Below are 26,308 nucleotides of genomic sequence, written 5' to 3' on the forward strand. Positions count from 1 at the left end.
TACACAAAGACAAAATGCATCACTCGTGTAGCAACGCGGAGCATAGCAGCCTGTTAGCTGTGCGGTGGGTACTGCACTTCAGCTCCCCCAGCGCAAAATAAAGCCCTTCAAACCTTTCTTATTCCAGTGTCCTGAGCAAAAACATGGTCAAACACGTTGATAGGCAAAGCAAAGTGAGAAAGCAATGAAGGACTGGGAAAGCTCCTCTGTGTAAACTACTCTTGTGCCCAGCAGAATGGATTACACCCGTGTGATAAAATACAAATTTCTTTGTTAACGGCGACTGAACGCTTTAGGGTTACCCAGGGTACAGAGGCGAGCGCTGGGCGCTCGCACGGCGGGCTCTGCTGTGGCGAGCCGGGCCCCGCGCAGGCCGGGCCGCCCCTCAGCCGCTACGGGCGCCAGGCGGCGGTAACGGCCGGCGGGGCCGTTTTCCCGCCCTGCCCCGCCCCGCCAATCGCCGCCGGCCCTGCAGCCGCGGGGCCTGCTGGGAACTGGAGTTCCTCAGGCAGGCGCACCCCGCCGCCTGACAAGCGCCGGCCGTGAAGGGGCTGGGGTGCGGGTTCCAAAGCAGCCAGGTGCGGTTGCTAACTGAGCTATAGCGTGGAGTAAGGGCTGGAAGGCGCTACGCTTTTTCCTCAGGGTGTGCAGGGAGACATTTCGGGGCTGGCACTGAGCATTTGTGGTTCCTGGCAGATTGGAAACGCTGCTTACCGTGAGAAAGAAAGTAAGCCAGAGAAAGCCAAAATTCTGAGGGGTTTCGTCCAAACGTGATTAGTGGCCAAAAATCGTCAACTCCTCTTAACGTGCAGCACTGGGTCAGGGGAAATGAACAGGGGGCACAGGCTGTTTTTAAGTAGTTCTTGTCATAGATGTGGAAGTGACACAGGTTAAAGATCATAGAATTGCAGAATCATAGAACGGTTAGAGTTGGAAGGGACCTTAAAGATCATGTGATTCCAACCCCCCTGCCATGGGCAGGGACAGCTCCCACTAGACCAGGTTGCTCAAAGCCCCATCCAGCCTGGCCTTGAACACCTCCAGGGATGAAGATGACTGCTTGCCACCCGATCTGAGTTAACTCATAGCTATTTCCAGTCTATTAATAACAGTAGTCTAAAAATCCCTTTTGCTTCATTTCCTTCATAGCAATACAGGATGAAAACAGGACCTTCCAGGCGGTGGAGTCTGATCTCCTGCCATCACAGGCAAACCCTCACAGAACCACATCAGCACCCGGCGCTGGTTTGGAGCCCATGAGGAATCTCACTCTGCTCCCCCAGTGAGAAAGTCTGTGTCAAGCTCCCCTTTACTGGTGGTTAAGAACTTTGAATTTACAGCTTGAAAAATACATGAACAGTTTATACCCATTTGTTCCTGTGGTAATATTGTTTAGTTTAATCATTTTCTTCTCTGTTTCTCCGGTATTTACTTGCTTATATGGACTCAGCTGCCTGACTGACTATAGCCCTTTTAGTCTTTCTCTGTAATAAGCTCTGCGTGTTCTGAACGCATTCCCCTTTCCTCTTTATGTACATTTGCCTTCCAGGAGCAGACATTTGGAGCTGCACCTTGGGGTGCAGCAGGTAGGCAGCAGTACCTTCTACCTTCCCTGTCTGCTCTGATTAGCCCCTAGCTCCACACTACACCTACAGAGGTCTTATCACACCTGTATGGCACTGATGATTCCAGACATCTTAGGATTGCTAAGTACCTCAGGGTTTTTTTCATAGTCCCAGGCAATTATTGCACACCCAGAAAGAGGTGAAATCCCTGTTACTGGTCCAGGTTGCACCTTTCCAACACTTTTCTCTACTCTCAGAAAACTGTCTTTCCTCAGTTAAAGTCTTCTCCGCTCCAGCCCATGTTCTTTCTAGTTTGCTTGAAAGGAATTTTGCCGCTTACCTTGCTCCATAGCATCGACAGCTTAATGCCCCTCGTCCTGCTCTCCCTTCCCTACTACGGCACTGCACAGAGGAAGGAGGGACAGTTCCCAGCACGGTACTCCAGTCTGCCCACAGAGTCCAGCAATGAAGCGCCTCCCTTCAATTCCCGCCTTGGCCAGGAAGGTCATCTGAAAACCATGCCATATCTTCTTCACAGTTCCCTTCTGACCTGCCAGCATTGTCTGCATGGCTGAGCATTGTCATGTGCCTCTGAAGTTCTGCATAAAGCCTAGACAAAAGGCCAAAGATAAAGCAAGTGTGTAAAGTGGGAGGTGTAAAGCAAGTGCAGAGGGAAGGCGGGCAGAAAACCTGTGGCAAGAATCCAGCAGAGTGGCTTGTACCAACCCCACGTTCATTTCTAGGGCAATTAAGCTGAAGTGTGTGTTTAAGTATTAGATCAGTGCACAAGAGCCGGTCAGCCTTGATTTATATTCCATGCAGTCACCTGGGTACACTCTTATAATGTAAAAGACAAGGTCCAGAGATGTGCAAAAACTTTTGTAAAAGCTCTGGGTTTCAGGATGAAGGGACGGGTTAAGAGCTCTGCAGGGGCATGGTGCCCAATCAGCACTGCTGGCATTTACTGACAAGGCAGTAATTAACAGGATGGCCAATACCCTCTGTTTTGTCCTGATGGGGAGTCCCTTAAATCTTTGCTTTGGTACGCTAAGGTCCTTTTTACACACTGAGCATTAAGCAACCTTTTCCTTGGTAATCCTATAAATGTCCAATCAGTCGTCTGGAGTTGCACCCTCTTCACCCAGACTAAAAATAAATGTCCACGGCAGTCGATGACAACGCAAGGCCAGCCCTACCTTTCTGCTTTTGCCTCCGCTGGTTTCCAAGGCTGAATTGCTTAAATAAATCATCCTGCACGTGAATTATATCCACTTCACTGAGAATTTCCTGCCCTACTTATTTTGTTGTGCTCCTTCTTACTCTGGTAGTTGCTCATATTTAATAAAGCTACTGTCCAGACTTAAACCCTTGTTATTTTAAAGCTTATACTTTATATCAAAAAATCATTGTATAAAACACAACTCATTCTGCCCACACCAGCAGCAGTACCTGCCACATATTTGCCCAGCTTGTGATAATGTAGCTTATAAAAACTATACCTATGAAATACCAACATTGTAAAACGGAATCCAGCCTAATAAAAATATGTCATATAAATATGGCTCAGACATCTCAGTGAAATAGCTGTTAAATCTATGGGAAATCTGAAAGGTTTCACACAACTTTGGTTGTATGAAGTGAGGCAAACGAAAAAGCACAACATCCTGATGCACTCAAGAATGGAGAAATACAGTTATAGACAGAAAAATGTTAATAAAACACACGCAGAAATCTCAACTGTATTCCAAACACTACATTAAGAAATGACTGCCAGGTTTTTTCCCCACTGTGCTGGGAAGCTTTTTTCCCCCAGGAGTGAAGAACCTGCCTGTCACTGGAAAACCATGTACACTCCTGCTCCTCCTCCTCATTCTCCAGACAGTATTTAGAGGGGTGAGGCTGAGACAGTCCGGGCTGTAAAGCTGGCTTCCCGTACCTCGCCAGCCTCCGGTGTGAGCTTTTACTTCCCTGGATGCTGTGCCTGGGAACTGGGCCCAGTACAGACCCCCGTGGAAGCCAGAACACCTACAGGCCCTCACACAACACGTTTTCAAGAGACAGAGGAGACCCCGCACCCAGACAGAGGGAACACTCATCATAGACACCTAGTCCGCAAGCTGGAAAATATTTTCTGCAGGCACAACCCCAAATACCTCCTCCATTTCTAAAAAACCCTAATTTATGAATTATTTTTACGATAGGTAAGACTAGTGTCTCCTCTCCTCAGTAGCCACACCTGACAGCAGCAATCAAAATCTTCCAACGCGCTTGTGCTGAGCTCTCCCCCGTTTTCAACGTGGGGACATTAAGAGCCTTCTCCACTCCTGCCCACGGAGGGTTTCCGCTCTAATCCTACACGGACTTTCCGGGGGGTGATGGATTTCTCCTTAAAAGTACTGTTGTAACATTCTTACATCACCTTCCCATCAGGAGGTTTTCTTAGAAGCCAAGGGTGAGTAGGATTCAGGACCACGTAGGCGCTCAATAAAGAACAGAGCACAGGCTTAGTCACAAACCCCCCTTGGTACCAGGAGTCCAGCCGAACCGGTCTGTTCCTTTGTGGTTTTCTTCTAAAAAATATTCTGAGCACACACAGAGATCTAAGCAACACTTGGATAGTGGCGAGCTCTTGAGGGGTGTCCACCTTTGCTAACCATAGCCATTTTGGAGAACAATCATATTTCAGAGGCATTTGGGCAGATCATGTTGAGTGAGTTTCTAGGGCAGAGTTTTCCCAGCAGCTATCCAGTAGGCAGGCAGAGTTAGCCAGTAGCAGGTAGTTTTAGCCTGTTTTAGAAACATCCAGATTTCTAAGATTTGTAAAGCACCCATGTTCTGGTAAATACTGGCATCTTCTTTACACGTTAGAATTCTGGTATAACTGCTAAAACTGACACCAGGCACGGAAGACCAGAGTATGGCATTTCTTCCATGGATCAGCCGTGGAGGGTGCTGCTCCTCAGCCCACTGGGGAGCACCTCGGACCCAGAGAAGTGTCTTCTCTGCAGTTCTCGGTCACTGGTGCCAGTGGGAGGCTTATGGGTTCTCTTATCTGCTCACAGGCACTGAACTACGAAGAAACCAAAAGAAATCACGACAACCCCATGCTTTGTGTGCAAAGCTGAAGGCTACAAGGATGCTCGTGTTGTCTGGCAGAGCGTGCTTGCAAACAGTGCCACTGACTGCAAGAAAGGAGCCACTGTGGCAGCGGGGTAAGTGTTCCAGTCACACATTAGATGATTCTTTTCCCCCCTCTCTCTCTTTTGACATAAACCAAAGAGAAACAGATATTCACATGTGAACAAGAGCGGACATGACACTCAAAAGCTACGCATTGAGGTTATAACAGTTAAACTCACCTTTTAAAAATTTGCTGGGCTCTAAATTGGTCAATGAGGCTCTGATCAGAGATGCTCTCAAGAACATGTTTGCCATAATTTTATTTGTCCTCCAGCTGCTCTGGTGGTCACAATTCAGAATGTTATCGAACAATATTTTTTGCCTGTAAACATTACAACTGTAATTAGTAGAGAAACATCTAAATTTGATCAGCATCCAACTCTCGAAAAATGTATATCCTCTGTAATATAAATACTATACATTTAATGAACCAGTTTAGAAGCACTTTTCCTGTTTGGTTGGGTTTTTTTGGTTGGTTTGTTTGATTGGTTTTTTGTGACAATCTTTGCTTAAAAGCAGTGGATTTCTGATCTTTCAAGTGCACATAATACAGAAGTGTGATTGTGTGCTATTAAAACAGACCCCCCCCGTTCTATCCCCTAACGAAAATAGGATTTATCAGTCACGGATTTTTGGTGGAATTTTCATACAGTTTTGCAATAATATATATTATGAAAAAAAAAGCGCTTTTGTTCAAATTAGTGTCAAAACCTCCTGTTTTGCTGCTGCTGATATGAAAACCAGTAAAAAAGAAAAAATTGCAAGGATTAATAATTAACTCTGAAAGGATTTAAAGGCAAAATCTACTAATACATAAGCAGCAAATACTCACGGTTGGTATTGCATATATCATCTGACAGTCCAAATTTCTCGTTCCCTTCTGCTCATCTATACTTTCCAAGACTCTTGTTCTTACTGTGCTCTGCCGCTGACATTTCTTAACACACACTGTTCCACACCATATAAATGTGCCATCTGCTGGCAAGTGAATGCAACTGGAGCGTTTTGTTGCAGAGAAGCTGGGTGAAGGTGAAATCACGACTTGTTATAGTTTACAGGTAGTAATTGGGAACAAAAAAAAAAAAAAAAAAAAGAAGTTCAAGAAAAGTCAGAGTTGAGTTCTGTTAGTCAATAAGGAGTTGCAGAATCAAGATCAGTTTAATAACTTTAGACATAATAGTAGGAATGCCCTAAAGCATAGCTTTGGGTTGTACAAATCCTGAGTAAAAAAGCATTTGTGTTATTTCAAGTTTCCTTGTGAGGCTTTAAAAAAAAACTCAACTAATTTATGAGACTTTGGGGAGTTATTTTTCCCTCCAGCATTCACTGCAATACTTCTCTTGGCAGGAAACGTACCTTGCAGCTGACCCAGTCCCGTTACGAAATTCTCTTCCAGAATGAATGAGCTCTGGGTGCTTTGGCCACAGGAGGTGGCTCTCTGGTGTGGATTTCCTCCTGGAGCCAAGTCCCTGGGTTATGTCCTAAACCATCGAGCAGATGCTTCTACAGAAGGAGAACCATGTTCCTGTCATGAACTAATGTGCTGATGTTAACAAACTGTATCATCACTTACCCATTGTATCACATAGCCCTTAGGATGATTCTGCACCATGACCTTGTTTCTGCTACAACAATGTTCCTATTAAGGCTACATGCTCAACTCCTCTCTCTTTTTCCCACCAGTAAGCAAGCTTGCCAGATGCGTATTTCCCGATACATATGGTATGAGAATAACGAGAAATAATGTATTTACTGGGGACACACACTATAACTTTTTTTTTTTTTTAAGGTGGCAGTAGAAAGAGAGTTTATTTTATAAATTCTGGACATTTGTGAGATAACCAAATATTGGTTGCTTAACTTCAATTAACACACCTGTGAGATAGGTGAATTATGTCAGTTTACTCATCCAAGGTTTTACCTGTCACTAATAGAGCCCTGATGCCCAGATCCCCGCTTTATGCAAACATCAAGTAGAAAGATGATGGTAAAGATGGAAGAAATTGAAAGGGCATCCCAATCAAGCATTCATTTGGTTGAACTGTTACTTAGATAACTACAAATACATTCAAAGTAGCAATGTAGATAGACAGTAAAGAATGATACTTCCAGTAGAAGACAGTTCTTGTGGTATTGCTCTGTAGACCAAAGCATTGATATACCATTAAATGTGTTGGATATTTTAAATTAAATCAAATTGTCTTGATGGTGGAAGAATTTCAGAAAGGTAACCAAGCACTCCAGTTCTCTCTTTGCTGCACTAATCACTAGTATTTCTTCCTGTAACTGACTGGACACAATCAGAACATACTGCACTACATGCCAGGCTGCTGAGACCTTGCTCCATTTGAGTCAGCTGCGTCCTTTCCAATCTTCCACAGCACCTTGGAAGCAAAAGCAAAGGCAGAAGTCTCTGATCTCTACCTCCCAGCAAAGGAAAACATCTGTTACTGTGGTTGTGTATGTATGGGAACAGATCACCGACCTCCATCCTCAAACTCCTTCCAACTAGAACAAGCTTTGCACCAGAAAGAGCTTTTATGCTTCAACCACGTCCATGTGTTGGGCAAAGTGTTTTTTCTATCTTGTCCTTAGCAAAGATGCCTCCTCCTCAGCCAGGCAGCTTCTCAACACAAAGAGCAGAATTTGCACTTAGGTACTGGATCGCTACTGTGTAGCGGTATCAAAATCTAAATCTTGTCAGCTGAGCATTAATAAGGAACGTGCAAGTTTGTCACATTTGGGTCTTTCTTACGTGATTCACTGACCATGAGCTAATCCAATTCCACACCACAAATAAGTTGCTTTTAAAATTTAAAGCAGAGCCACACAAACAAGTTTTTAGAAGTACATTTTTGCACAAATGTTTGAATTTGACCCTCTGAGGAAAAGAACAGGACAACTAGACTGTAAGGATGCTAAAAGAAATTTTACTGGCTTTGAAATAAGACTACTGGGAACTCATCCCAATGATTTCACGGAAACCTCAAGCTCCTGTTATCCCACTGAGGTAGGAACTTTTTGTTGTAATGAATTATAAGAATAAACTAAATTTTCAATATATGCAAGTTTCCTTCAGGCAGGCATCCTTTTTTGTAGTATACAAAAAAGGCGGCAACAAAAGGTCAAAATGTGACTAGACCTCAGATTTAACTACAACTTTTCTATTTATCATCAAATTCAAAAGTTAAGAGGGGGAGCTATCTTGAGATCCTATCTTGCCTCAAGATACCCGTCTCATCCTTCTAAAAACCCAACACATTACAGAGTTCCCATGTAAGACGACAAATATTTACTATCTAGAAGACATTCAAACATCCTTGTGGAGCTTTAACCCTTTCACTGGGAGCGCTCACTGCCCTACCTGGCATTAGAGACTTGTATTTCACCCCTTCTGTCAGAGGCCTCAATCAGTTCATTCCTCAAGCTGTCTATTGAAAACATTTTTAAAATGTGTGCAAGACCCACACTTGTAAAACTACAGTGGCCATACAATTTTATTTTTTTGTCAAACACACCCAGATCAGCCTCACGCACCCAGCTGGAGAATGGAATCATCTTTTTACCAGTTTCTTATGGAATGGTTCTTGAATTCTGGGATAAGTCCTCTTTACAAAGGCAGCAAAACAGGCAGCAAAACAGAAGAACAACAGATTTGAATGACGCCTTCAAATCTGCTGCCGGACGTGCTGTGTTTGCACGGGAGCTGTAGTAAAAGCAGAAGACAATCTTTCTGCAGCTTCCTAGCTCAGCTTTAGAAAAAAGTTCAAAGGTCTTTAAAAAGTAATATAGCATTTGTACCACTAACCCAAGGAGACGACAAAACCCGCAGTCCGTAGGCGTACGGCAGCAGAAGCAGAGGCCGAAGCGCCGCTGGGAGAGCAGGAAGAGGAGGAGCTGCGCTACAGAGAGCAGGTACCAGAACCTCTCCCAACACCACTTGCAGAAAAAGCCTCAAGACAGACAATGCCAAGACCATGAACAGTCTTTACTTCTATCGGTTGTTTCACAGCACAAGGAGACACAGCACAACGTTTGTACAGCGGGATCTGCAGACAGTTTAAAAACAGGCAATTATCTTGAATAAAAAGCATCGAGTCTGAATGTGAAAAGATGAAGACAAACAATACTGCGGCTAATGACCACCTTGCTTGCCTTTGATTGTCTAAGAAGTCCAACTCACTGACTTCTCACAGTGCCTTAAGTGTTTTCCACACCATATTCTCCAAACATCCTAGTTAGTGTAAAGCTTAACGTGTCCCCACCAATACGCGCACTGTTTCGTAACCTCTTCCTCTTGCTTTCAACCCGTTTGCAGTGGGGGGGGAGGGGGGGGAGGGGGGTGCAACGACTCTCATCATACAACATTCTGATTCACAAAGAAGCAGCACAAGTGTTGTACATAATTTAATTCGCACTTCTGTATATAAATGTTTACTATATTGCACACTATTGCAGCACTTAAAAACATCTAATTATTTGCAAAAATTAGTAAAATACTTTAAAGGATTTAAAAATAAGGGTTTTAATGCAACTGACAAGATAATAAAAAAGCAATTTACTTAATGAGATACAATCCTTTATGTTGGAAATGAAAGTTACATACAACTAGAGTACAATTAAAATATACCATATAGTTCAACACTTAATTCCTCAAATGTGTAAAATTAACAAGCTTCTACTGTCATAGATATACAATTTTTCCATATTGTGAAAAGGATTTTTCAAATTAAATACAGGTAACATAATATTCTGTAGTTATATTTTATGACTGTGTTTAAATGAGAGGGTTGTATAATACTCACATTGTCAAATGTACTCACTAATGCCTTGGAAATTGCACACTTCCCCTCCTTTTCCAAAATAGAATCTCATTTCCATACTGAAGTCTATTATGCCATATTGGAAAAGTATTTTACTTTCTAACAGGATTTTCATAAAAATCAAAAAATAGCATAATATCATGGCATTAAGATGACTTTTCCACTTATGCCCACGTAGAATTTAATCTGGATATCAGACAGACATGTCAGAACCAATTTCCTAGACTTTTGTCTTATTGTACACGCAAGATGAATGACTACAGTATTTTACAAAACAGAAAAATCTCCGAGCCTTACTAGAATTATAAATGTAATGATTAAAAATTAAAATCATAACAGAATCAAATTGTGATCTCCAACATTTATTAAAATCTTTTAAAGTTCATAAACGACAACAAAGTTACTGTAGAATTTATCGCATACAGCTAGCATACAGCAGCATGTCCTTGGTCTAAATGAAATACAAAAGATTTTAACATTTTCATACAAAGGATTTCTTTAAATTTATTAATGTGACGATATATTTTTGTTACATAAAATTTGCTACAGCAAAGTATCTTATACTTTTCTTGCACATATGTAAATATGGGTGGACAAAGACTGCATTCAGTGTCAGCCTCCTAATGACGTTGTGCAAAAATGCTCAACAACCTAAACATACAGAATGTTGGATGGTACGTTTCATTCTCTTTTTGTAAAATGTCTACAAAGGCTTTTCTTAAAGGAGTGTCAGACAGATTAAAAGGAAGGAATGCCAGTGGCTGCTTTGCACTGACGTCCAAACAAATACAATGGCTATGTATCAATATAGCTCTTTTTTTTTGTTGTTTAAAAACAATTCATCCTTGTATGCATGTAAATTTATCATAAAATATGAGTCTAGTTTAAACTGTTTAGATGTGCTGTTTTAAGACAGGTCACCGAGACAGCCAGAATCAAGTGTACAAATAAAACTACTATGAATAAGTTTAAAAGCAACCCCCAAAAAAGTGCTGAGCCACTGATTATTAACATTGAAATAAATGTGTAAAAGTGCCCAAAGCTAGCACATGGTAGCGGTATCTTTTAAGTCAGTTGGTGAGAGTATACAAAACAATTAAGCCCAAATACTTATATCTGTGTGACCATACATTCTGTTTGATTGAAAGTAGGTTAGAAATGAAGACACAACGCAACTAAAATAAACCCAGCTGTTGCAGTTTTTAAACTTTGTCTCTTTTCTTCGTGAATGAAGTGCTGTAGTTAAAAAGAAAATGATTGTAGCAGTACTCCATCCTCAGTTTACTAATATAGTATACCAGAATAAAAACTTGGCAATAACCTCTTATTCTTAACAGCTAACAAAAAATAACCGTGTTCATCCAGCAATGCATCGAGAACATTATTTTGCATTTGCTAAACCATTTGTTTTTCATAGCTAATGGCAGAGCGCATTTTGCTTTTTGTGGTGTGGTGGTTTTCATTTTAATGGATGCCTTTTATAATCAAAAAAAGGCTCAAAACAAGGAATATTTTGGGAGCCCAAATATTGGCTTTTAAAAAAAAAACCAAACAAAAAACCCAAACAACAAAACAAACAACAAACAAAAAACAGTGAATCAAAATGAATCATATTCTCTACAATACTGACCAAAACTTCCTTTAAGAGTTTAGGGTTCGTGTTCTTAAAAAAGCCATTTCATACCTGCCAACTGAAATGCTGGTAAATTGACTTGGTTAAATATGGTCCAAAATCCAGACCAGGTGGATTACTCCCTCTCACGAGACTGTAAGCTTTCCGTGCTACAGTCTGGTTATGGCAATTTACCTACTGCCGAGGTGGGAAATACAAAGGAAGGAGGCAGTGACGAAAACTGCAGGGATGTAGAAAACCAAGGCACGGGGTCTAGCTACTGTCCCCTACTTAAGCCATCCAATTGATTCTACTGAATTTTGGTCAGTCTCCAGGAAGAAATGTTTTTAAGTTAATTTAGCAGACATTTATATGGCGATAAATACTACCTTCAAAAATGCTAAAAATGTTGGCTAGGTTTAGTCTGAGCTACTAAAAAATTATTATAAATCGTAGCATCAGACACAAGACAGACAAGAATTATTGGCTGGCACAGACTAGAAGCAACATTTATCTTTCACTTCAGTCTAAATCACACTAGCCGCAACACCTTCCATTTCACTCACACAAATAATACATTATTCAAAATAAAATGGAGCATTCTTGGGTAAAAAACTACTTCATTTTAAAGGGGGGAAAATGAACAATACACAGAAACAAAGAACGACAGAAACCAAAGTTAAGTAGGAAAGTGGTCTATTATTCTGTGTTACTGCACAAACAGTGCTTGCTTAATTGTGCCTAGTTAGAAGGGTTGGTGCAACCTGCACACATGGAAGATGGCAATAAAGACCTCAGTCAGCTTTGTGGAATGAAGTAACTAGGTAACTGTTTTGACATATGATGGTCTCAGCTCCACCTCATCTGTTAACAGAGTGCAAAGATCCCAATGTGAGCCCTGATGTCATCTTGTCCTCTTACGCCTACTAAAAATCAGCAAATTCTTTTGCACATTTTTCTGTTAGAGACGCACGAATATCTTCTTCTTCATAGTCATCAAAGTTGCTGGTATCTCCAGGGCCTCTGCACTTTGGTATGAATGGAGCTTCTACCTGTAGTTGGGGAGGAAAAAAAAAGCGCACATGAAACGTTATCAGCCCAATATCTCTAGATTGAACACCGTGATAACGAGCACAACAATATTCCCATTACTCCTCTAATCTTGCCAAGAAACCAGATATTACAGTGAACCAGCTTAAAGTTGTGGCACATACATAAAACCAGACTTTAAAGAAGGTGCAGGCCCAGATGTATGAATCCAAGTTGAAAAAGACTAATACCTCACAGACAAACATCAATAAAAAATTACTTCCACTTCAAAACAAAGTGTAGTTCTGTTCTTGCAGAAGAGACCGTGCTCTCAGCTCATCAGCTGTGTGGCGCAGCTCCCAGCGCGGCGAGGGCTGCGTCTAACAGTCACACGGTCTTGGCAGAAGCAGAGTTGATTGATTGCCATCAACACAACCCAGAAATCTCAGGGCTGTTTGGAGCCCCCCTTCTCCTACTTCCCAAAAATCCTCCATTTCCAAATAAAAACTAACCTAATACAAGTTTAAAACGTTTTGTTCTGCATCTCCTACAAAGTTCCTCCTAGGACCTAACTGTAAGTGAGAAGTGAAAGCCTTCTCAAAACTAGGCCACAACTGAGAGACAAGCAATGGCTTGAAGGGGTCACTAAAAGATTGTACGGGAAGTCAGTGCAGCTCTAATCAAGGATGGAAAACCCCTTCGGGTAAAGGCTGCCTGCGCATCCTCTCAAATCCACATATACGCTCCATTAGCCTTGAGATCGGGCACATCTCCTGTCACCTGCATGGTGGTGAGCCATTCACACTCAGGTATTGGAATCAGTTGTTTTCCAAGGATCCTCTTAACTGCAGCTTCTTAAAGTTGAGGGAACCTGCAGCTTTTTGAGGTTGACCTTAAACATAAAATCCTTGGGTCTGGCTACAATTTAACATCCTCAATCTCTCTCTCCCAATTAGTGCACTTCAGTCTCTACTCATCTTGGAGGTTAAACTGAAGATACAGGTCTGCACACGGACATAGCTGCATTTTCACTGGCTAACAGCTTATGCTGTCCCAACACAGCCAGGGGGAAAAAAAATTAAAGAAAGAAGATAAAGAAGTTGTTGTTCCCAACTTGCAGATGCTTACATGCTATTTTAGGGAACAGACTACTAAATTCCATCTTCACTCAGATTAGAAGGTTTAAGATTTGAATTGATATTAGCTATCTCACCTCAAAGTTCAAAATTAAGCTTAATTACTTCTTAAAATAACGTAAATTTTAGAATCAACTGCATGCTGAAAGGAGTAAGCAGGGTTTGGGGTTGACAGGAAGCAAATATGAAGAATGGATGGTAAGGAAGGGACCAGAGAGAATGGAAGACCAGGGAGAAGGAGAGATTCTACTGACACGGGGCTAGGACAAACTGGAGTTGGAGGCGTGACTGTCAGTACCGTATTCCTCCTTTTCATTTGACACGTGCCTGATTTATCCACCTTTATGGTAAGCAAAATTACAGCAAAATTATTGAGGTGCTGCAAATTTAAACCTGGAAATGCAAAGTCATCAGAGAAGTATCTCTCTCTAGGACACCCCAAGGAGTATGTCAGGTATATATCACTGATGGCAGGGTCTGTGTGCGCGTGTGAATCAGTAAATTGAAGAGGTACAGCACAGACTAATACGAATTAAACTCTGCTGACTTTGGGTGGTAACACCATACACCCCCAAGAAATAACAGTAACTTTCTGCATTTATAGATTGTGCTACAATTGTCAGGTGTGTATCCTTTTGTTCCTAAAACAATGTATGTGTTTAGGTGATTTATCCTGAGAGAATACAGTCTGTGTACCTACCTAACCTACAAAGCCACACATTTACCATTACCTGCATTCTCTCTCCATGTCTTTTCAAATTGATTTTCAATTACTCGCTTACAACAAAGCTCAGAGCACAAGAAATATCTTTATTTACTGCTAGAATTTTAGAACACATTCAAATGAGATGCCTCAGACTTTTTCCTATTATCTTCACTAAGGAAATCGCTAAAAAGAGATTGCAGGAGATAACACTGGTTTATGGTAGAAATACTTGTTTGGCCCTAAGTACAACCATATTATCAGGCAGCATTTTAATAAACAGCTACACAAACAAAAAAAGACTTGATCTTATCTGAAATATTAAGGAATTGGCTGGTTCACTTATGACTGTAGCATAACAAATTATTCACATTACATTAGCTGCCAAGGAACACCACGTCTATTCAGGAAAAAAACATGCTGCGGTAACAGCCACTGTGAAAAGCTGGTATAAACCCAAAGTTTATTGCTGTATTTCCATGACTGCTTAAATGATAGTACAATCCACGCTGTTGTTTCAAACCCTTAATATTGCAGTATTTATTCCTTGTAATTAGCTTCAAACTTACTCAGCATCAATTTTCACAGTTCTTTAAAACTAGTAATAGCTATTCTGACTGTATTACTAGTTCACGTTTTAAAATATTTCTTGTTTCTGTGAAAGTAATTCTCTACAGCAGTGCACTACAATGTTAAAATATATTTAGCACGCTATTAAAACATCTGATTTAATATTATGGGGCCTGGGTGTCCCCAGACAGCATACTGGGGAATGAAACTCAGTGCATATAGAACTGCCTTGTAAAAAGGATTAAGAAAGCAAAGAACAGGTAATTACAATTCTGCAATGGGGAATCTTTTCTTAAAACATCTGTACTTAATAAATAGAAAGAATACAAGATGTGTTAATTGTACCCTGGTCTTCTAGTAATTATTACATTAGTGAATACTACAACAACTGTACTGTCAGCTTGTGTAGCCAAACAACCAGTTTCTTTTTAGAAACTATTGTTAGTATTTAGGTTTGGCCTTTAAAATACTGCTGTTAGAGCAGCAAGTTCATGCCTCTATAATCAAGACTTAGCATTTCAACCATGTCAACCAATTCCTTGAAATGTTATCGCTTGATTCTAACCTTTTAACCAATATCTGGACACAAAATTATTTCTCCACCTGAGTCTTCTGGGACAACAGCAATGAAGTTATTTTAGTCTTTTATTGTTGTCTATTGAAAAAACAAGAATTCAGAGGTTGCATCTGAGAGAAAAAAATAATCTCTTAATCTGTTTCTAGTAACTCACTACTATACAGATACTTAACTTGGACTCTACCTTGAAGGGGAATGGGAGCTTTGGAGCTACTGGAAGACAGACCTAGTCTGAATTGTCATCATCCTCATCCCTTTCCCCAGTTTCCTCTCGCAGCTCTGTTTCATTCATCCCGGCAGCCAGTAACATGCTCCTCTCAAACCGATATTTTAATGGCTGCTCGCATTCTGAAAATATTCTCAATTCTCTCTGTTGCTTTCATTCTTATGCAAGCCTGAAGTTCATAGTGCAAGCTGGGCATGGACTTTCTAAAAACCACATTCCAAGTCGTGTTGGTCAAGCAGGGCTAGAAAACCATTCTAAAAAAAATGCCAGAAAACAGCATTCAGCAGGGCTCTCTCCATTACTGCAGCTGATGGAACTGCAGTCAATTCAAGTGCAGTGTCAGAAGGCAAAAACTCAGTAGACACTGAAGACTGAGTAGACGCTCTCTGCATCTGACCCTGTCCCAATCACAGATAAAGCAAAAGCAAGAAGGAGGGAGCATACTTTAGCAGCAAAGCTTCAGCTTTGGCTGGAGCTCCTCCACACTGAAGCACAGTCTGACGGCTAAGAACTAGCTGGGAAGGAAAACAGATTCCTCTCTGCTGTGGAGGAGTATTTATAGATGCCACTGTCGCAGGGGTTAAATAAAAAGCGAGAGAGGCGGGAGATGGCTCATTCTGAGATATTCCAGAAATAGACTAAAGCACAACACCTGTTAGGAGAACATGAATGTACACAGAGGTCAAGGAAAAAATACTAACAAGAAACAAACATAATTCAATCAATATAAACCCTTCAGAATGTTAAAGATCGAACTACTTTCACCTTTTCTTAGTTTAATTAAAAGTGATAGATTTCAGAAAGCAAAAATAAGCAAAATAACTAGAAATTTTACTTCAACCCCTTAAAGACCGGTAATAGTTTTGATCAGGAAGGGTCTTACCTTTCTCTGATAAATGGCAATCCAATCTGTAGTTGCAAACCACTTGTGATTCTTTATGTCATTTACACCATTCTTGAGATTTCCATATCGTTTGGTCAAATCTACCTGGAGTAAATTTCTTAGAAGATCCTTTAGGTCTGAACTGAAGTGTGATGGGAACCTTACCTAAAAATACACATCCACAACATTAAAAAAACAACATACAAATTTGGTTCTTCCCCCTGTGAAATAAAACAGCGTTCACACAAAAGGAAATATTAGGGCTATTTTCTGTTCTTCCTCTAAAAATAAATCAAGTAGGAATGCATAAAAAGAGAAATGATCATTGTCACGCATGTATTTCTGTTTCACAGAGCCTTTATCAGTAATACTACCTTGTGCATCTACTGTTTTTTGAACTGGAAGTTTCTAGATCTGATTGAGTTGAGGAAAAATACTAATTTAATGTAATGATAAAAAGCTAAATTTAACTTGGTGTCTCAGCTCAAAGCATTCTCAACTATTTTCTAGGAACAAATTTTTAGATGATACTATATACACACATGCACACGGGAGATACAGTATAGTATAGCATATACACAGCATATAAACTTACAGACACACTCTGAAATAACTGAATATTCAGCAATCATGTGAAAATTCAATCTGGAACTTTATGCTGTAGTGTAACCTGTTTCTGATAACTAAATACACCAACACCAAAAGCCTTACACAAATAACGTAGCACTATTTGAAGATAGCACGAGTGACTTGCCAATACAATTAATTCAAACCTGGCTACGAAATATTTGAAGATGATTTATGGGATGTAATTGCATAGGGTTTTATTAGCAAAAGATCCACTGACACCATTTGAGATGGGAGAGAGAAAAAGAACAGGCAGAAAGTTGTATTTGTCATGCCTGTAGTTTCAGTGTTTGACACTCCCTATATTTTGCTGTTCGGTTATGACATAAATGCAGAACATTGAATTATTTAACATTAAAAGACGTTGCAAAAATCAAGAGGTCTGATAATCAAGGACACCGCTTCAGTTTACCTGTCAATATGGCTCTATTGTAGTATAAGAGAAATTCACAGGTTTTTATGAATGTAGTATCTAGACAGCTGAGAAGTAAGGAAACATTAAGTCAAGTTGTTTAAGCAGAGAACTAAGCGCATCAGGTAGATTAAATGAAAGACTTAAGGTTATAAAGGAAACATAGTGCCAGCTGAGAACTGAATGTTACAATTTCCAGAGTTCGAATCCAGTGTTGTTTCTGCAACCATCTATCCATGGGCTCAGTAAAGGAGGCAGATGATCAACAGTACAAATGTCAAACAAATTAGGACTGTGAAAAATGCCCAAGTTTTTTTAGTTTCCAAGATAAATTTTTTTAAAATATATCTTCATAAATGAATACCCATATATTCATGGAGACAGCTGAAGGGTCACAGCCCTTCAAAGAGCCTTTCAAAGAGCAACCACCTTTGTGATTTAAATAAGGTCCTAAGACAAGGAATCTCTGTCCTTGCAGTGCACCATGAGGCCTAGTGAGGTGTTTCTCTTGATCAGAATTACAGAAGCATATAAGGTGCAGCACAGCATGTATTCATTTATGTAGTGACAAGGAAGAGAAGATCTGTAACAACTCAAGTAAGCACAAAGAAACTTGAAGACACAACACTGCCCAGAAGGAGAAACAACAGAATGACCACATTTTTATGCTATCTGGCACACCAAGAGATATTAATGAAAAATAAAAGGGAAAAGTTGGAAATACTTTTTAAAAATTTTATGTAACAATGGAGGCTGAACAGAACATTAGACATTTCTTGAACTACAGGAGTAAAGAACCTACTATGAATTATGGAAACTCTTTAGAGCTGCTCAAAAGCTGCAAAAATATTTCTAGAAAAGAAAATAGCTAGGCTAATCAGCATACAGCTATAGAGTTGTTAATAGTTGTTGGATCATTTTTATCCAAGCATAAAAGGATTTAATACCACAATGTCCATAAATTTAATAACTTACATTTTAAATTTGAAAGCAGGGAACATTTTCAGAACTTCAATTTTTAATATCACTGTAACAATATCTGCGCTTATGAAGCATACATTACAAACCTTTGCCATATTCTTTCCAAACTGCTCCCTGCCTAGTAGCCAGCAAATTCTGCACCTACTCCACACAAAAACCAGGTTCTCCACAGACAAAAACCTGCATTTGCAAAAACACACAGAGCCTTCACTCACCTTGCCAGACACAATCTTCTCATAAATCTGAATGGGCTGATCTGCAAAGAATGGGGGATATCCAGCTGCCATTTCATAGATTAACACTCCTAACGCCCACCAATCCACTGCCTTGTTGTAACCCTAGATAAAATGAGAAACACCACTGCTAGTATGTTTCTAACATAGTTTAAGATTTTCAATATATATCTATGCAATGCAAAGAAAGCAAATGTGTTATTGCTTGTTTAATACAGAATTTACAGCCTAGTTCAAACCAACTTGAAGCTCAGAGATTCCAACAGCAACGTACTTAAAGCCTAATACAGTGACGAGAGTGAAACATTTTGCACACATTCCTATGCTGAGCTTCACTGATGTGACAAAACTCCCTAAGTGACAGAAAAGAAGTCTGGCCAGTAGGTTGAGGGAGGTGATTCTGCCCCTCTACTCCGCTCTCATGAGACCCCACCTCGAGTATTGTGTCCAGCTTTGGAGTTCTCAGCACATGAAGGACAGAGACCTGTTGGAACGAGTCCAGCGGAGGGCCACAAAGATGATCAGAGGGCTGGAGCACCTCCCCTATGAAGACAGGCTGAGAGAGTTGGGGTTGTTCAGCCTGGAGAAGAGAAGGCTCCGGGGAGACCTTATGGTAGCCTTCCAGTACCTAAAGAGGGCCTACAGGAAAGATGGGGGGGGGACACTCTGTATGAGGGAGTGTAATGATAGGACAAAGGGAAACAGTTTTAAACTGAAAGATTTAGATTAGATATTGGGAAGAAATTCTTTACTGTGAGGGTGGTGAGACACTGGAACAGGCTGTCCATGGAATTTGTGGATGCCCCATCCCTGGAAGTGTTCAAGGCCAGACTGGATGGGGCTTTGAGGAACCTGGTCTAGTGGGAGGTATTCCTGCCCATGGCAGGGGGGTTGGAACTTGGTGGTCTTTAAGGTTGCTTGCAACCCAAACTGTTCTATAATTCTATGACTACTGATTCATCCAATATGTGGTTTCTTGTTACTTCTGGAGCTCCTGTTCTAGTCTGTTAACACTTTAGAATGTAATCACTCAGATCTGCTGTTCTGATAAGGATGCTAGTTAAATAACCAAATTACAGATTCTTTAAACCCCTTTTTCTCCTCACAAGTTACATGGCAAGCATATGTAGAAAGTTCTGTACAGTTATCTGAAAATCCATGCTTTGTAGTAAGTTTTAGTATGCTAAAAAAATATTCACAATGCAACAATGGCATTTTGTGTAATTCATAAGGAGTTGACTAGTCAAGATCTGAGTTTTGGAAGTATCACCAATTGTTCATCCCTCACAGCTGGGTAACTGGGTGATAAGTTTTAATGGCATCAAATGCATGGCTGAATGACAGGACAAAGTACCTTGCTAAGAATTATTTCAGGTGCCAGGTATTCTGGAGTCCCACATAACGTCCAAGTTCTTCCTTTTACTCTTTTTGCAAAGCCAAAGTCCGTGACCTATCATCAGAAGAAATAAATTGACTGTAAGTGCATTTCTACAAAGAAATTAAAAATTAAGTACTTTTGAAATATTTTGGAAAGCTATTTCATACAGAGCAAAAATTTGTTTCTCAAATCACATAGTATCATATGGTCAGATGTACCTTTAGTAGCCAGTCCTTTTGATACTTCGAATTCAGATAGAAGGTTTCTCATGATAAAATTAATAAATAACACTAAATACGTATTTCCCCCCTGACACAAGCTCCTAATTATAATTTAAAAAAATCAGTGGGAACTATGGCTTACTAATCTTCCACATGTACTGCAATTACATTAATAATTTCTCTTATACTTTTCACGTCAGACTGTTTATACTGCTGAAAGTTTAAAGAACATGAATATGAACAAGATATTTATCTTTTCCTTTAGTTAACAAATAAATGAATCACAAAAAGGGTCAAGATATCCACCAGTCTTGTAAACTTAGACTTTTATTGCATAAGTGTACAAAGGTTTTATATAAAATTAGTGTGGGAATAAGACAACATAAAATAAGTCTTCCAGTAACTTCTGATTCTGAGTATCTTTGAAAGCATCACCAGAGTCAAGCTTGTTTATTTGAAGACTAAGGGGAAACGTGTTCACAAATGGCAAGTTCTTGTCCATTATAAATTCTGCGTACCATTTGTCATGATTTCTGCAGTAAGTTTTCAGAACTCTGTATGCAATATCATCTTCTCTGTGATTTTTCCTGGACCGTATTGTAGAATACATATGGAGGTCAGGGAGTTACATGCGAAATTCTGGGATCAGTTTCAAGATATCAAGTCTATGCTTGTTTGGGGATCTGTTTCTTTTGTTTCCTCCTTTTGGAAGCATTTTCAACGCATTCCCTGAGAAAATGTGGTGTACCACAATGATAATCATTGCTAATTACACAATAACATGTGCTGATGTTTCTGATACACTAACGTCACAATTTAACAAGCCAAGCTCTAAACTATCAAGGCAGCTTTTGCTTCATTTTTGATAGAAACAGCAGCAATCACCGCTAGAATTGAATGGAGAGGGTGATGTGCTGACTAGGCAGACCCGCTTCAGTCAGCAAAGAATCATTTCTGTCTTTGTGAATGCCCATCAGTCTACGTAAGAAAAATACACTGCAGGCATGGGACAAACAGTAATGGCTTTAAAATTCAAAAAGAAAATGAATGAAGTTTCTAAACAAAATTTAGTTGGAGTTGCAGTATCAACATATGAACACAAAGCTCCCCTCTCTGTTCAGCAGAAGAATTGAACCAGCCTCACATGGGAAGAGTGAGGGCTGGATCCATTATCATTTGCAGTTTGCCCACCATCACAAAAACATAGTATTGCATATAGAGAGTCACCAATTCCGGAGTAAGCCATTCATAGCTTTACATTACTGGTGCTCCCCAACTACATTAATAGAACTTGCATTTCTCTTCTCCTTACAGCGTCAATTTATTCTCCATGCAAAATTATTTTACAGTTTTAAACAACGTAAGATATGAATCCTTTCCAATTCACTCAAACATTTTACATTTTTACTACGTATTTTTCTGTTAGATTCTGCTATGGCAAAAGGTGACGCAATAAGGAAAGAAGAGCTTCTATAATTTAAGGACATTTAAGCATTGCAGAATGCTTGTTCCTCTATACCATCTTCCCATTTGCCATTTAAATCAAAAACATAAGAACAAAAAGGAAGATGAGGAGGTGCTGCAATAGGCTGTTGTAAAAACAAAGTCGTCATTTGCAGCACTGCAATTCTGATCTGATCTCAACTCAGCTCTTACTTCAAATGTGCTGAAAAGGTTAGAACTCTTGAAGAGTGGGATTCACCTGACTGAAATTAAGTACTATAGTGTCAGTGTTGATATCTAAGCTGCTTATCCTAAACGACTTATATAGACAATGCAGAGAACCAGACATTTTAGGGTACCTTTCATCTTTTTCTAGGGTAGAGGTATAAAATAGGTCAGATGAACCTACTTCTCACCACAGACCACAAGGGAAACCTCGACAACTCACTCAACTGCAGACAGCTCCATTGTGCATACTTAATTTTAGTCAGAGGAAGTACAATCCAATGGTTTTAACCATTCGTAAGCAGTAGGGCAGTTTAATGCTCCCTGACAGGACAAGGAGTAATGGTTTTAAATTGGAAGAGGGGAGATTTAGATTAGATATTAGGAGGAAATTCTTTACTGTGAGGGTGGTGAGACACCGGAACAGGTTGCCCAGGGAAGTTGTGGATGCCCCATCCCTGGAAGTGTTCAAGGCCAGGCTGGATGGGGCTTTGAGCAACCTGGTCTAGTGGGGGTGTCCCTGCCCATGGCAGGGGGGTTGGAACTCAAATGATCTTTAAGGTCCCTTCCAACTCTAACCCTTCTATGAATACATGCTAACATGCCAACCAGCTTCACACCATTTATTCTAAATACATTTACTAGAATTACCTAACCCTACACTATAAGACAAGACTCCGCTACCTAAATATATGAAGAATATCATACCTGGATGTATCCTTGCTGATCAATTAAAAGATTTTCAGGCTTTAGATCTCTGTAGATGAGGTCTAATGAATGGAGGTACTCAAATGTTAGCACTATCTGAGCTGCGTAAAACCGTGCATGTGGTTCACTGTGAAGAATTAAAAGAATATTAAGTACCCCAATGCTATGCTAAGATACTGAAACAACCATGTAACTGCCAGGGATAGACAAATTAAGTATCTTTTAACTGGTTCTTTTACTGTGTAACAGGAAAAAAAAAGCACAAACAGCAAACATTGTAGAATTGATGCACTTATTCTCTAAATTTAATTAAATCTTGCAGTTAAAATACACATGCAAATCACATCCCACAATACAGAGCTTAGACTTAAATTTAACTTTTAGAAACTATCATCAATTTCAGTGACAATATGAATAGGAATTCTAAGATTCTATCATGCATAGATCACAAATGCCTGCCTTAACTAATTGAAAAATAAGAAATAATTACAAGTTTTTCATTGCCTGACTAGTTAAGTCTATGAAAGAGGGGTAAATAAAATGCACTTACCCCTTCAGAATTTTTTCTTCAATACTAACAAATTTTATAAAACCATCTTCCCAAATTAGCAACATAAGCCTTTTTAAAGGAATTATGTCATTAATACTCTTACCTGAACCTTCCGATTCTTCTTAGATGTGAAAACATTTCACCACCAGGAACATACTCCATTACCATGTATAAATTAGAATTGTCCTAAGGAAGCAAGTAAACATACACAAATACATATTAGGCATCCTATAGTCTCTACAATTCCTAGATAGAGTATATTTTGTTAAAGAATGAAAATGAAAAATTGCAGCCATCCAATGACCTTAACAAATATAAAGCAATACAGGTAGAAATGCTCAAAAAAGTGCAGACACACAGGACAAAAGAAGCATCATCTGTCTCAAGAAATCTATTTTATAGTAAATTTGAATAAAGATAATTAGTGCGTTTCTGACACAGAATGGAAGTTACCTGAAGGCAGAGAGGATAAGATGCCTACCGCAAGACAAGACCTTGCACTCTACAAAGTTCAAAATTGACAACCTGAGGTAGAATGTGTTTGTTCATTTTAAATGGTATTAAAAAAGAAGAAAGAGAAAAAACCAAACACAGAAGGAAACATATACAGGACACACATCACTATAAATTAGAAAAATACTCAAATTTCTTTACAGACTGACTAGTACATACTGTCATGAAATCAGAAGCTAACCTCAAAGTTCTTTCCTTCGTGGTTAAGATTGTCATTAAGACCTGCGTCAGATACAAATCTCAAGAAAGAACTTGCAGAACAACTACAAATTTATCATTCCATATATTGGTACAGAAATACATCCTTTGGTTCCTCTCAAAGACAGAATGATGCCTAAAAGCTCCCTGCTGTACACAAAAGCCAGTTTCCCTCCAAAACAAGGGAAATTTCTAAGAGTTTAAGTTTTATTTATTTATTTGAAGATATCCTTTCAATCATCACCTGATGAATGGAGGTGCGTGCAAGTGTGCACACAAGTGCAGGAATTCCTGCTCAAGACCTGGTAACAGTGCCAAGTGAAGCATCTTTGTAAACAAAAATACTTATACTATTGTACTGTAAAATTCAAATGTTTTAATATCTGAAGTTTGAGCATGCCTTTCCCTGAAAACCAAACAACTACTTTCAAAATAATGATTACCTTAAAAGAATACTCCAGTTTTACAAGGAAAGGAAAGTTCACTGCTTGTAATATTCTCTTCTCATTCAGTGTGTGTTCTATTTGCTTCAGTTTGACAACCTAGGAGAAAAAAAAGCAATCTTCAGTTAAAATATGACATTTTCTAGTTGTTGGTAAATTTTTCAGTGCAAAACAATTTGGAAACAAGCTTGTAATTTTACAGATAATGAAAAGCCTTATGGATTACTAGTACAATCTTGGTGCCATGGTGCCAAGAAAGGACTAAAAAGTCTAACATTTTAGAGAGTAATACTCATGCAATATGATTTGCAGATAACACTAGAAATAGCGCTTCTTACTACATGCTGAGGACAGGAATCAGTAAGGAAAACATCTCTTTACATTTTCTTAAGAATTGCTTGTGATTGTAATGGAGATACTTCTGCAGCAAGATAACAGTTCAATAAAATGCATTTGATCTTTGGACCCTTTGCTAAGAAAGGCAGGAAACTGTGTCAGACACATTTCATTATGAATTTTGTTATGTGTGAACAGGAGTAAACTGACTTATTTTACATAGCTCCCACGTTAGTAAGGAGAAGACTAAGGAGAATACAAATTCAAAAGTTCCAGTCTTATAAACAACAGTTACTTCTGCCAGACATTTCAATGGGTTTTGCCTTTCCGCTTAGCAAAGCGCTCAGCAAAAATATTAAAAAAATTAAACACTACCTTCTTGGAATCCATGATAATGTTATGCTGCTAACAAGGCAGTGAGTAGCAGATTTCTGATCATTGCTTTCCCAGTAATTAACAATTGGTTTCCTTGTGTTAAACCCCAACATTGCATAATCAATTTTTTCCATTTTACTTAATCCCTATAGCAAAATTTATCTGTATCTCGAGACGGCAAAATTTCCAAGTCACTTTTTTTTTTTTTTTTTTCATAGGAAACAAGGAGAAAATGTTCAAAGTGATCAAAACAAGTCTGTTTTCACATGTTTTCACATGTTTGGAAATAAAATCTAACTGCTATAAATAACAGATAACTAAGATACTCCAACCCTGACTGAAATTGTGTTTAAATTCAATTTTTAGATGCAAAAGGTAGTACCTATAAAAAAACCTCACTACTGTTCTGAAATAAATGCCATTCAAAAGAAATACTGAGTTAAAAATATTAAATCTCTTTTGAATCATGGATCTTTAGCAACAAGTAAAAAATGTTCTCCAATTAACTCATTTGTGGGAAGCGTCCCCTTCATCCCTAAAATGCTATGGTACTGGAGTGATCTTGGCCACCAAAGCAAGCAAGCTAAGGTTTTACTTTGATACTGTGAAGTGTTCAGCTGCAATGTTAGACAAGACTTTACCACCCTCCCTGCATCTTCTGCTGGTCAGACACTGGAGGGTGATGGTAGCAATGCCACAGGCTAAAGCTGCTGTTTAACACTTCACAATATTCAACCGGAGCCTCAGATAACATGGCTTTGCTCACATTTGAGCTCGAGCTCGGGGCATGTCCAATGACAGCTTCCTGTAGATCAAATGATATCTGGTAACAGCAGATTCTCCAACAGCTTGTTTGTGTCTGAGCTTTTATTAACAATATTTTCTTTCCAGAAACAATTACGTAATGAAAGTAGCCAAGCAATGTCATGTTACAGCCTGCCTAAACCAAGGCAGACAAATAAAGGAATAACAAACCTACACACAAAACTACTGACTACATCTCTTACTTTTTTCTTTTTTTTCTTCATATCCTGATAAACCAAGCATAAGTTTGGGTAACAAAGGGACAAGCAATATGCTTTCTCTTGTTTCAAGTGAAATGTAAATGAAAAATTAGGCAGCCTTCACATTGCCTAATTTCAGACATCTGTATGTTTTCCATAATATACAAAGTGATAGAAATGCGTTCTCCCTAAACCATCTCCTATTTTTTGATCAATTAATAGAAGATATTAACAGAACACAAATATATTTCTAATATAATACCTAAATATATAATTATATATGCTAAGCTGAGTTGAAAAAGTATGTATTTCAAAAAGGACCACTTCAGACTTGATTATAGACAAAATCATCTAATT

General features: G+C 39.3%; 1 protein-coding gene across 2 annotated transcripts in view; it reads right to left on the reverse strand.

The window, feature by feature from the left end:
- Nucleotides 1–8,719: 8,719 nt before the first annotated feature.
- Nucleotides 8,720–26,308, reverse strand: part of PRKACB (protein kinase cAMP-activated catalytic subunit beta) — a 38,651-nt gene continuing 21,062 nt past the window's right edge. For both annotated transcript variants that reach the window (XM_074152364.1, XM_074152365.1), the window contains exons 4-10: nt 24,237–24,335; nt 23,186–23,268; nt 22,533–22,659; nt 19,912–20,007; nt 18,540–18,662; nt 16,305–16,469; nt 8,720–12,232 (exon numbers count right to left, since the gene is read on the reverse strand). In XM_074152364.1, the coding sequence (XP_074008465.1) occupies nt 12,107–12,232; nt 16,305–16,469; nt 18,540–18,662; nt 19,912–20,007; nt 22,533–22,659; nt 23,186–23,268; nt 24,237–24,335 (819 nt within the window). In that variant the 3' untranslated portion in view covers nt 8,720–12,106. The remainder of the gene's footprint in view (nt 12,233–16,304; nt 16,470–18,539; nt 18,663–19,911; nt 20,008–22,532; nt 22,660–23,185; nt 23,269–24,236; nt 24,336–26,308) is intronic.

Source organism: Numenius arquata, chromosome 8 (genome assembly GCF_964106895.1).
Source record: "Numenius arquata chromosome 8, bNumArq3.hap1.1, whole genome shotgun sequence".
NCBI lineage: Eukaryota > Metazoa > Chordata > Aves > Charadriiformes > Scolopacidae > Numenius > Numenius arquata.